This window comes from Arvicanthis niloticus, chromosome 19 (assembly GCF_011762505.2).
Source record: "Arvicanthis niloticus isolate mArvNil1 chromosome 19, mArvNil1.pat.X, whole genome shotgun sequence".
Taxonomy (NCBI): domain Eukaryota; kingdom Metazoa; phylum Chordata; class Mammalia; order Rodentia; family Muridae; genus Arvicanthis; species Arvicanthis niloticus.
In genome coordinates, this window is record NC_047676.1 from 8,768,600 (window position 1) to 8,781,734 (window position 13,135).

General features: G+C 47.4%; 1 protein-coding gene across 2 annotated transcripts in view; it reads left to right on the top strand.

Annotated features, from left to right (window-relative positions):
• The window catches only part of Ankrd33b (ankyrin repeat domain 33B), a 73,581-nt gene that overhangs the window by 48,402 nt on the left and 12,044 nt on the right, over window positions 1-13,135 (top strand). The window contains exon 3 of one of the 2 annotated variants that reach the window (XM_076916392.1): window positions 709-839. In XM_076916392.1, coding sequence (XP_076772507.1) covers window positions 709-824 — 116 coding nt within the window. In that variant the 3' untranslated portion in view covers window positions 825-839. Of the gene's footprint in view, window positions 1-708; window positions 840-9,349; window positions 9,491-13,135 lie in introns of those variants that run through there. The other variant, XM_034523214.2, reaches the window with a different exon arrangement.

Here is a 13,135-nt window from a genome sequence, read left to right on the forward strand (position 1 = left end):
GGTGTCCTGAAGGAGACCTATGGTCTGCCCATAGGACTATGGTCTGTGGCTGTAGGAATGATCAGAATCTTGTGCTGAATACGTGCTGAGGACATTGGTCCTGGGGGACATCACTGAGGTTCTGTTAAAAAACCTTCTTTGTTTTGAGTTCCTATCTTCCTGCCCACATGAGAATCTCTTCTCCTCTTTATATATGGACACACTTCTGTACTGGTTTAATTTCCTGATGGCCTGGGTCCTGAGCTGAAGGTTCTGGAGCTGTGCTCTGTGCCCAGGGTGAGTGGAGGTAATGGGACTTTCTCTGGTTTAGGGCTGTGCTTTTTCTTCCTCTACTCCCCCAATGCCCTATCTCTCTTCTTTCCGTGGCATGAGGTCCTATGAGGACTGAAGTTGAGCTGACATTTTGCCTGGGGTGGTTGGCATCTGCTAGCCCAGGAGACGGGGGCTTGTTTCAGACAGCCCTGAGTTTGTCAGTGGGCTCGGGTGGCTGCCATGCACCAAAGGGTGGTGGCTGTGCACAATGGTCACACCTACTGACCCTGACTGGGCTGAGCGGTTGGAGGGTGATGAACCTACCTGTGCAAGGCTCCTGGTACAAGGCCTGGTTGCTCTTCTCTTGTGCTGCTGGTGTAAGTGTGGTACCCAGTGTTTATAAAGAAACGCAAGCAGTCAAGGGGTGAGTGGGAACAAAGACTTCTCCTCTCCCAGCTTCCAGGTTCCCAGAAGGAGTGTCCAACCTTCTGACATTGCAACATGAAGCTGTTGTCTACGTACGGGGTTCCCAGTCACACTTGAGACTGGATGTGAATCAGGCAAGTAGCTAAAAACAGACCAAAACAAACAAACAAACAAACAAAAAACCCCAAACGTGCAAATGGCCACTCCATCATTAAGGGGGAAAGCTTTTATTATAGGTAAAACAGAGAATATGGCACAGGATGGGGAAGGGGATCTGCCATGGCTGCATTTCAGGGACCGAGAGAGGGTCCATTGAGGAGCTGGTGCAATGGCTAGTTTTGTCAACTTTACACTATCTAGAATTACCTGAGATGAGAGCCTCAATGAAGGATGGTCTGAATTAGTCTGACTTTCAGCATGTCTTGGGGTGGGGTTGTTTTGATTACATTATTTGACACAGGAAGACACTGTCCACTTTGGGTGGCATTGTTACCCCTCCCCCATCCCTCCCCTGAGTCTGGGTTCCCGGTGTGAAGAGAAGGTGAGTTGAATAGCAAGCCTGTGTCCATTCTCTGTGCTCTTGCCTGTGGGTGCGATGTTACTAGCTGCTTGAACTGTTGCTTCAACTTCCCCTCAGTGAGGGACCCTGACCTCCTGGAATTCTAAACTGAATAAACCCTTTCTCTCCTAAATTGCCTTTTTTCTGGGGCATTTTATCACAGGAATAGAAATGAAACTAAAACAGGTGGAGTTGTAGCTGTGTGAACTCCCTGTTGTGGGGACTAGAACTGAACTTAGGTTCTCTGGGAGAGAGGAGTGTGCTCTTATCAGTGAGCTCCCCCCCCCCCCAATCTCCCAACCCCTTAGGAGGTGGAGGCTGAGGAGCAGCCAGAAGCCCACGGAGCCACATCCACAGTCCTTTGTGATGTTATTAGATGTCTGACCACAGCAAACAGACCACTCCAGACCACACGGTTGGGGGGGGGGGGGGGTTATTCAGGAGATAGGGCAAAGGTGGGAAGAAGAAGATGGAAGAATAAGAGAGAAGAGGAAGAAGAGAAGTAGAGGCTGGCCATGACCAAGTGGAGAGAGAGGAAGAGAAGGGGGGAGGGGACAGACAGACAAGAGAGTAAGAGATTAAGAGAGAGAGGAGGGGGCACGCAGCCCCTTTTATAGTGGACCAGGCCTACCTGGCTGTTGCTAGGTAACTGTGGGGAGGAGCACACCTGGCTATTGCTAGGTAACTGTGGGGAGGAGTTTAGACAGAATGCTAACACTTTGGCTCTTCTGAGGCAGGGTCCCACAAAATTGCCCAGCCAACCTTGAGTTTAGTGTTCTCCTGCGAAAGCCTCTTGAGCAACCGAGATTACCGCCTTGTTCCACTGTGCCCAGTCCTTCATCTGTAAAACAGATTTATTTTTATTATGTTTTGTGTGTGTACGCACGGGGGTTGTGGGGTGGCAGGATGTGTGCACACAAGTCTAGGTCTCCATGGAGGCCAGAGACACCAGATCCCCCTGAATCTAGACTTGTGGTGATTGAGAGTCACTTGGGACTAAACCTGGGTCCGCCACAGGAGCATTAGCCATCCAGTCACCTCTTCAGCCCTATTTAAAAAAGACTTCCTTTTGTTATTTTAAAATGCTGTGTGTGTGTGTGTGTGTGTGTGTGTGTGTGTGTGTATTCCCGCACATGTGAGGACAGGCCAAGCCCTTCATTTTTAAACAATCTTCTTATCACCTCCAATCACGAGGGTCTTGTTTTACTTAGAGTTTTATGAAGGGCTTGTTTTCTCCCCACCCTCCTTCCTTCTCCCTCCTCCTTCCCCTTCTATTGTCTTAAAGAAAAGATTAGTTTGTTAAGCCTTTGCTTTCCTAACCCTGCCTGCACTTCCAGTAAACCCAGCCACGGCACACTAATGCTATGCCTGGGCAGGCCCAGCCACTGTTCCCCCCCCTCCCCCCCTCCCCTTCTCCAGCTGCTGCCCCGACTCTGGTTTTTCCCCTGTTTTAGTAGGGAATTCTCCGGGCATCCCAGCACACCTACAAGGGTATTGCATTTCCAAAGCCAACAGCTCCCTCTACTGGCCTGATTTGGAGACCTACACTGAGTCAAACCAGATAAGACTGGAATTCTCTAACACAACCTTCCTAATGCTGAAACCCTTTAACATGGTTCCTCATGTTGTAATGACCCAAAACCATAAAGTTATTTTCATTGCTACTTCATAACTGTAGTCTTTCAAGTTATGAATCGTAATGTAGTGTAATGTAATGCAGGATGTCTGATATGTGAACCCTGTGAAAGGGTTGAGACCCAGAGATTGAGACGGCTGCTCTAACGGGTTCCATTTCTAAATCAGCTTTGCACAAATAAAGGGAGACATTTTTCATCTTTCCCTGTTTTTAGTTACAGGAAGACTCTTAGTCATAATTTGTGCTTGTGACAAAGTTGAACGAGTCAGAGAGTGATGACTGTGGTGGCCATTTAATTTTAAATGATGGGGTCATGGTTTATGATTTATTAAGTATCTGATAAGGGAGCTTCTCTGGAGGGAGCATCTTTTGATCTTCTTATTTGGTATTCACTGAGCCTGGAGTCTGCAGCCAGTTAGAGGGCTGTGGCTCACCTTGGCACACTGTGGGTCAGGGTTCGGATACTGTTGCAGAACCAGAGGTGAATATTGGAAAGGACGGTCCATCAGGTAGGTAGTCAGTCAGGCAAAGGGAGGCTGGAAATTCTGGGTAGTGCGTATACAGGGGCCACAGGTTAACAGAGGAGCTGTAGACACCACAGAGATACTTAGATGACAGTGTTTACGGTGGCATTATCCATAACAGCTGAGTTATAGAACAGACCTAGGTGCCCAGCAGCTGGAATGTATGAGGACATGTGGTGTGTGTACATAATGGATTTTTTTCAGCCATAAAGAAGGAAGTTACAGCAAGCCAACGGTGGCTGGGCGCGGCCGTCTCCAGAAGGCAGCCATGACCTTCTTCCCGAGTTTGAATTCCGCTGTCTCTCCCTCTTTCGTGTGACTCATGGGGAAAAAAAAAAGTGGCGCACACCTTTAATCCCAGCACTTGGGAGGCAGAGACAGGCAGATTTCTGAGTTCGAGGCCAGCCTGGTCTACAGAGTGAGTTCCAGGACAGCCAGGGCTATACAGAGAAACCCTGTCTCGAAAAACAAAAAAAACAAAACAAAAAACCCAAAAAAACAAAAAAACAAAAAACAACAACAACAAAAAAAAAACAAAAAAGAAGGAAGTTATGTCAGTTTCAGGAAAATGGATACAACTGGAGACAAAGTTTCCAAAATGACAAATATTCTGTCTTATTTTATTTGTGATTGCTTATTCTATACAACTACATGATCATGTGCATACACATACGCAACACTGAATAGAAGTAAAAAACTGTCTTAAGGCAGCAGTTCTCAACCTGTGGGTCATACGAGCCTTTCACAGGGATAGCATATCAGATATCCTGGATATCAGATATATGATTCATAGCAGTAACAAAAGTATAGCAGTGAAACAACTGTATGCTTTTGGGTCACCACAACACGAGGAAGTGTGTGAAAGGGTGTCAGCATTGGGAGGGCTGAGAACCACTGGTCTAGGGAACAATGGGGACAAATGGGGATGGGTGGGTGAAGAAGAGTGGAGGCATGAGGGAGAGTGTGCTCAGTGTGCCATGTGTGTATATGTGTGTGAATGTGTGTGTTTGTGTGTGTGATGTGTTTGAGTGTATATGAGTGTGAATGTATGAGTGTATGTATATGTGTGAGTGTGTGTGAGTGTGTATGAGTGTGTGTGTGTGAATGTGTGTGAGTGTGAATGAGTCTGTATATTAATGTGTGTGTGAGAGTGTTTGTATGAATGTATTATGTGTGTGTGAGAATGTGTGTTTGTGTGTGAATGTGTTTGTATAAGTGTGTATATCTGTGGGTATGTTTGTGTGAGTGTGTGTTTATGTGAGTGTGTGTTTGCAGAAAAGGTTGAAAAAAATTACCCAAAGCAAACCATAATACAAAGGAGAGCTATGAGGTCACCAGGTGAAGGAGACTGGCTTGGTTGGGGCCAGAGAAGGGAGAAGTTCACTGTTGTCTGAGGCTTAAAGCCACTGAGAGTTTTGAGTAAGTGTGGCTGCTGAGGTCAGGGGCTTCTCCCTGGATGACAGATGCTACAACATGGAGGATGGACAGCAGGAAAAACAGAAAGGCCAGTCATAAGAGTGACTGCAGCCAGAGGAAGTATCATGGCCCAGATCTGGGGGTAGAAGTGGTGTGAAGAAGCTAGGCTAGGACATCCTGGAAGACAGGTAAGGGGAGTGCGGGGTGGGGGTGGGGGGTCAGACCCTCTGTTCTTCTTTCTTGCTGATTCCTCTTGAGGCAGCAGAGGGGGAAAAGAATTGGTTGGGGGGTGGCTTCCCACATAGCCATGGAGGGTCCCACATTCACCCAGCTGTCAGTGGGCGGGCCAGTTGCTGCATCGGCAAGGTTCCAGGGTTCCAAAAGCTGGGAATCTGGCAGTGAGACCAGGCGACACGTGGAGTCTGGTTTTCCAAAGCTTTATTGTTCATGGCATGTTGAGTGGGTATAGATGGTATGTGCTTCCCCTGCCAAAAGCCAGGGGAGCCTGATTTTTATAGGGAGGGGGAAAGGGGAGGGAATAACTTAATTAGCTACGCCCCTGGCCTTTAGATAACTCATTAATATTTAAATCTCTGGAGGTGGAGACCTCTACCTGTGCTACGTGATTGAAGGTTGCAGGTTAAATGGAGTTACCTCATCCAAGGCCCAACAATTACTACTATAGAGCTGGGAAGTTTGGCATCTTTGAGTAACGTTAGTTTTGCTGGGAGAGGTGGCTTAGTTGTTAGAGTCTCAGCTATGCTAGTGTTGAGGGTCAGAGTTCAAATCCCCAAAGTGCATGTAAATGCCGAGTAGGTGTGGTCATCCACCTGTAATCCCACTCAGACGGCAGAGGATGGAGTTCCTGGAGCTAGCAGTTCCAGTGAGCTCTAGATCCAACTGAGAGATCCTGTCCCAAGAAATAAGGTGGAGATTGATTGAGGGAGACTTCCATTGTCAACCTTGGCTGTCTCCATGTATGCCCACACATGCACACATCTGCGTGTCCACATTGCCGCATTTATTTTATGTATGAGTACACCATAGCCGTCTTCAGAAACACCAGAAGAGGGCATCGGATCCCATTACAGATGGTTGTGAGCCACCATGTGGTTGCTGGGAATTGAACTCAGGACCTCTGGAAGAGCAGTCAGTGCTCTTAACCACTGAGCCATCTCTCCAGCCCCTAAAATGAACTTTCAATTTCAGAATAGTTTGGAGTGAATAGAAAAACTGCAGACTTCACACAGAAAGTCTGCATATGGCTCACCCAGTTTCCCGTTAAGATCTTGCGTTAGTGTGATTGACGCAGTGAGTGAGCCAATAACCACACGCTGTTAATGTCTTAGTTAGGTTTCTATAGCTGTGAAAAAAAAAAATCACCATGACCAAAAGCAACCTGTTAAAGAATTTAGCCAGCTTACATATCCAGGTCACAGTCTACTGAGGGAAGCCAGGGTGTAACTCAAGCACCCTTCTCTGCTGTGCCTTTTATAATCGTGCATTGATATCATCTCGCCATTTTATAGATACAGAAAACTTGGTCCCCTTCACAAGAGTACCTCAGATTTTTGAGGGGCAGCCCTGGGAATTGGACTCTATGTTTTTAGAGTAAGCTCTCTAAAGTGTAGTAGTGACCTCTTAGTTATGTTGAGTACCACTGCAGAGAGGTAGGGAGTCTCTGTGGTGAGCCTGCCTTTAAGATAGAACCAACTCCTGCAATGTGTAAGTTGGGTTAGACTCAAACCAGTTTTGAGTATCTGGGTGTCTTTGCACTAAAAGGAGTATGTATTAAGTATAAATACACACACCCTTGCCAAGTTGAGTGGGTAGAGAGAAGAAAACAGAAAAATCTATAAAGCAAAGTACCCATTATACAGATATTTTATATATATCAGGTTGAAGTCAGAAAATCTGGTGTGGAAAGTCTGTGTCCTGATTGTAGGCTGGAGCTTTGATGATCTAAGAGTCCTTCCCCATCCCCAGGCTTTGTCCAGAAGGGAGAACAGCAACTTTACCATGCAGACTGTTTTCCGTAGAAATTAAAGATGAATCTGATGCTGTTAACACTCTGAAAACATTAACTGTTCTCCCTAAAAGTCAGGGCAAGTAGAGACTAGGGTAGCTAGTGTGTGTGCATGCACACACAGAAAATACCTACTGCGAATTGTGACTGACATGCAGTGTAAAACTTTAAAGAAAAAGAGCAAAACAAATTGCAATTCGTTTCACCGAGACCCAGTCTGAATCGGACCGGTGTGTCAAGTGTTCAAGCAGAACACAAGCTAACTTTAGATCAAAGGTGGTCTTCTACCCTACTGGCTTCAGAGCTGTTGAGTTATCATGGGCTCCTGACCCCCAGCTTCAGCCTGAGCTCATCACACAGAGGGGTCAAGAGGTCAGTGAGTCCAAGCAACACCGTCACAAGCTGGAATCCATTATGTTGCCCGGAGTGCCTGCCTGGTCTTGTTAGCTCTGGATCCCTCAGCGAGGTGCTGGCCCATCTTTTCAGAGCTGTGGCTGAGTTCAGTGGTAAGCTGTCGCCTGCTTCTTCAGAACCAGAACTCCAGTTTATGTGGTTTCTTTCTGACTTATAAGTTGGTGACAGGCCAATCCTGAGGATTGAATTTGAAGGGCGTGGGCTGAAACCTGGAGTATATAATGTCCTTCAGAAGGGATCACAGGGGCTCCAACCTGGATATCTGTGTCACTTGGGTGTGGTTTGGCTGACTGAAGCCATTCAGTGTATTAGGTGGACTTAATAGTGTGGTCGCACAGTGGAAGGATTGCGGAGGGGACTGGAGGCCAAAGATAAGTGCACACCCTTACCCCACCCCTACCCCCACCCAAGCCAGCTTCTATGTCTATCCCGAGACTCACTCTACTGGAAGCTCAGCTGCATCAGAGAAACAGATTCTCAGACCTGCCAACAGCTTCAGGCTTCTTGGTCTGCAGGCAAACAGGAGAGCCCCCAAAGTGCCTGTTTCTAGGACTCATGTTGTAACACACATTGAACCTCTGCCCTGGAATCATGCTCGGAACAGAACGGGGCTCGCACACAGGGGCCTGACTTCACCACAAGAAAAGGGACGGAGTCAAGTACAGAGCAGGTGGGAAACACCCCCGAGGCCCTGTACCTGTGAATCTGATAGCGTGTGGGTGGAGTTGGGTTGAACTCCCCCTGGGACACAGGAAAGGGGGACTTCTGCAGTCTCTCATTGCCCAAGGCTTGTTGGCCATCTTCTGCAGAGTCAGGATGAAGATGAAAGCTAAGGGGAGGGTGCACAGGAGGGAGGATGGTCGTGAAATAGAACCACAGAAGGGACCTTTTGTAGCCCCTTCAGGGAGCATGAGGTCGTGTCTAGATACTTTCTTGGTTGTCGAGGGCTGGGGAAGATCAGTGTTTGGTTGCTCTTGTTTAAGGGGTACAGGCCAAGAATCCCACTAGCCAAATTGTAGTGTGCCCGTCAGTCCCAGGATGGTTATCCAGGTCCAGTGACCAGAGTGCTGGCCCTGAGGCTCTGATTCTGACCACTGAGGGAGGGTGGGGAGGAGTAAATCTCAGGACTAGGGAAGGTGAGCTGTTGACCTCCGGTGGCTGGGGCGGTAGGTCCAGCAACCATTTCTGGGGTGCAGGTAGATATTTTCCTGCCTTGTGAGTGGTCCTTACCAAGAGGCTCCAAGTGTGAGTGCCTGTCATCTCAAAGCTCTGGGCATGAGTATGAACCCACTCTACTCCAGGGGGAGTCTTTTAAAGAATGTATCGTAAATAGACCGATGCCTCTCACAGAAACAGAGGCAGTAAGGAGTAGATGCTGCTGTTGTTGTTGAGCTGTATGGTGGTTCTCTCTTTGGGAGAAACAAGGTGAGAAAAGGAAGACCTGTGTTTTAAAATGCAGGTCTTCACCTGCTTAGGTTTTATGGCCGTGTGTGTGGTTTTATGGCCGTGTGTGTGTGTGTGTGTGTGTGTGTGTGTGTGTGTGTGTGTGTGTATACAGTAAGAGTGGAGAGAAAAGAAGGAAGGGAGAAATAAATTTTTTAAGTGGCAACCAGAGGTGCCCCATATGAATTAAGATACACTCTTGCTTTGATGGATTTCCCCACTGAGGCTCCCTCCATACTTGGGAATGTTTCCCAGGATCCCTTGCAGCCTGGCATGTTTGCTCTGGTGACTCCTGCTGGGAGTTGACTGTACCCTGTCTGTGGGGAAGTGAGGTTACTTCCCATGTGGCAGTGTGGCCTGCCTCTGCCTCTCGGGAGGGAGACTGATGGGCCACAGTGAGGCTGGAGCAGCATCTCCCACGTTGCACTCTCTCCTACATCCAGGAGAATTGTGTTGGAGATTTAAAGAGCTCACACACACAGGTGACAGCCAGCTTGGGCTGATGATGAGAGCCCCCTCCCCCTCCCCCTTCCTTTTCCCCCTCTTCCTCCCTCCCCTCCCCTCCCCCTCTCCCTCTCTCTTTCTCTGCCTCTCATAGAAGTGATGGCCTCTGTGGGTACATGGACCTTCATAAATGTATGACTCTCTTTCAGGACATGTGACCATCACCAACTACTTGCTGAATTATTTCCCTGGTCTGGACCTAGAAAGGAGGAACATATTCGGCTTTACAGCCCTCATGAAAGCGGCCATGCAGGGCAGAACAGAATGCGTGCGAGCCCTGATGCTGGCAGGTAAGCCTCCTGTCCTGGTGCTGGCGGGTGAGCCTCCCACCCTGCTGCTTACTCTTTAGGTCTAGACTCGCCAGGGGGAGTCTTTTAAAGAATGCGTCTTAAATAGACCCATGCCTCTCACAGAAACAGTGGCAGTAAGGAGTAGATGATGTTGTTGTTGTTGAGCTGTATGGTTGTCATCATTTGAGTTTTGCTTAAAAGCCAAAAGCAAGCTAGGGTATATATAGCTCAGCCAGCAGAATGCTTTTCTAGTGTACACAGAGCCCCAAGGCTCAATGCTAGCACAACGTGAATTGGGTGTGGTGATGCGTGCCTGTAATGTCGGCACTCACCATGAAAAGATATGAGGGTAAGGAGTTCAAAGCCATCCTCAGTTTCATAGCAAGTCTAAGGCCAGGCTGGAATACAGGAGATTCCAGTATTCTTGTCTATGTCTTGGGGGGGAAAAATAAGTGACTTCAGGGCTGGCTAAGGATTGGTCACAGCACTGGATTTCCTGAAATCCCTGCTACTCCTCTGTCTATTGGCTCTCTAGCTGGCTCTGTCAAGAGTCAAAAGCGTGTATTCTGGGAGTTGGGCATATTGCTCAGTGGGTAGAGCTTTGCCCCACATACTTGAGATGGAAATTGGATTTCTAGAACCCACGTAAACGTTCAGTAGAATTCCACATGGCAGCCCGTATGGAATTCTACACGTGGAAGATGAGAACAGGAAGGGGTTCTCAGGAATAAGCTGGCTAGGTAGGCTTGCTGAAAGTACTGAGGGGCTCAAGGAAGATTCCAGATCGGCTTTGGGCATCCATGTACACGACCACTCTGTGCATGTGCGTATACACCTGAACACATACATGCAACAAAGGAAGTGTTCATTGTGGCCTTGCCTCTGTCCTAAAGACAGAGGTGTTGAAGATGACAGGGATGCCCGGTACAGAGGCTGGGCTGGGCTGCTCTTGGCAGGGCCTGCATGGGGGATATCCTTAGGTTGAAGCTGGATCAACAGGACTGTATGCCTACTCCGTAGGTCCTCCACGGGGAGAAATCCTTCCCCGTTCTCAACTCTTTCTCCCTCCCCGATGAGGGTGGATATGCTATGACATTATAGCTGTTGATGAGCCACACGTGAAGGTCCCTGTGACTGACCTCTTGTTCTCTTCCTGACTTGAAACCAAAAGGATCATTGCTAGGGTAACCTGAGCAGCGTCTGCAGGAACTAGCTGAGAAAACAAATGTAACCTGCACATAACACCAGGTTCAGAGTTAGCATCTAACACCTCAGAGGGTATTGCTGATGCTCAGTGTGGATCTTTTAAGTGATCTTTGTCCTTGGCACGGGGTGTAGCCGATCCTGAGGAGCCCGTGCTTATAAGGTGTGTGCTGTTCTCTCAGTTCTGGAGCATGGGAAGCCCGGCATCAACGCATCAGCAGATTTGGTGTCTGGTGAGGATCAAACTTCCGTGTGCCTTCACATAGTAGGGCAAGGAGTCTCCCCTAAGATTCTTTTGAAAGGGCAGTGATCCCACTTGTGGGGCCTTGGCTCTCAGGACAGAGCACGCCATCACAGTGGGTACAGAGCTCCAGCGGATGAGTTAGTGAGGACACCAAGATCAGAGCACAGGCCCCCCGCCCATCCTAGTTACCCAGGGGTGGCAACATTGTTCTAGACGTTGGCCCTTCCATGAGTGACCTACTTCTGTCCTATAATCCCAGCTGGCTCCCATGTGTAGTTCCCATGTGTCCCCCTCCCCTCTGGTCTGTGTCAGTTGCTCTGTCTTTACCTGTTGTTTGTGACTTGGCATTATACCGCATCTTTCAAACTTGTCCTTGTGATTAGTCTGGACTTGCGGGATTCACAGCCTTGGGTGTTCTTTCCTCCCGCTTTAATCTCCACGTCTTAGAGGATGGTATAAGAAAAACTACATATAATTAAAATAGACTCCTGGGACTGCCTAGACCCTAGGACCTGTGTGGTGGAAGAGAACTGGTTCTTGCAATTTGTCCTCTGACCTTCACACAGAAGCAGTGGGATGTGTGCATACGTGTCTGTGCACACCTTCAATAAATACGTACATGAAAAGTGTATTTGGAGATTAGTCCCATCAATTGTGTGTTTAATTTAACTGAATTTAATTTTTAAAAGTTAGATATCAGTTTCAGCAGAGGTTAGGCCTTCCCGCTCCATTTCAAGGAGAAGTAATTGTTCCTAATTAAAAATGGTGATTGTCTGAAGCTTTGTGTTGGGTGAAAGCTTTGTCTGTTTTTCACTAACTGATGGGGTTTTTTTTTTTTTAAACTAGTTCTAAGTGAATGTAGATCTTTAATGGTTTCTGTTCTTCAACCCAAAAGTTAGGGTGTCAGTCACATCAGGTGCACTTTCCACAGTTAATTAGTTTGAATTATCAACTCTTTTTTTGGCAGGGGGAATGAGTGCTCCTGTCCTGTCTTCTTAGGTCTCCCGGGATTTCAGGAATCATTTAGAACATGTAATTCTCGGTAACGCCGACCATGGCCCCGGAAAGGATGTGGCAGCTTGGGCATGGTACCCAACCTTGCTGCTGCTCCTGTTGCCCCTGCCTGTAATTTGCTTATGAATTTTACAGATCTCTGAACTCACTTCTCTGTTGATTCCCCACAACCGCTGTGAGCCTGCTGAAGTCTAGAAAACTCCTTAGGAGTGCAGGTCCTCCTTGCCTGCTGTGTTCCTTAGAGTGCAGCAGAAACAACCCCTGAGCCAGGAGGGCAGCTTCCTTTGCAGCCTGTCACATACCTCTCTGGGCTGATGACAATGTTATCACAAGAAGTTTCAGGTAGGATTTTGCTCACGTGAGGCTAAGATACCCATCTTGGCGGAAGCTGTCAGTACAAGTTGGCTATGACCAGCTTTCACTATTGATCCATTTACATGATCAGGAGTTCTTTGTGACTGAATGAAAAGTAGCATATATTTTTCTTTCTAAAAATTATCCCTGTGGTGAGATATTTGTGCATAAGCACATAACTTTTTTGACACATGGCGTTTGCTCAGTCCTTATGGAGCCTTCTTGCTAATGTTGGGTGTTAGCAGCACCTATGGCTTTCACTTACCAGATGCCTGGAGCACCCTCCAGTTGGGACACCCCAAAATGCCTGCAGATATTGCCAACTGACCTCTATGTATGTGGTTGATTTCCATCAAGACCACAGATACAACTAATTAAAGTGGGATAGGATTTTAAAAAGTAAGAAGAGACCTGTCTGTCCTCAGATGCAATCTTCCTTCCTGGCCTGTTCTGCTCCAGACTATACTGGCATGGAGCTCCTGCATGGTGCATTTGAGCTCCCCAAGAAGCCTTGACTGGAGCATTTAACCTCTAGACTATTCTTGCTAGCTTCTAATTCTTCTTAGGAAACTGGAGTATATTTTCCTTTTTGTGTAGATGTGTATATTTGATAAGAAACTAGTGTGTGAGTTGATGGCCTCCCCAGATTTGTCAGGCAGCAGTATGGATGCCTGTTGATGTATTTTAAAAGTTTGCATCACTGTTTTGATCCTAATTTTCATTTGAATATGCTAGTATAAACAACTGGAAGTATTCGTAGGTACCAGTTGCCTGTGCTTTTCTTTAAATTGGCTTCTCAGCACAGAGTGTGTTTATGTATGGTGGGGGAT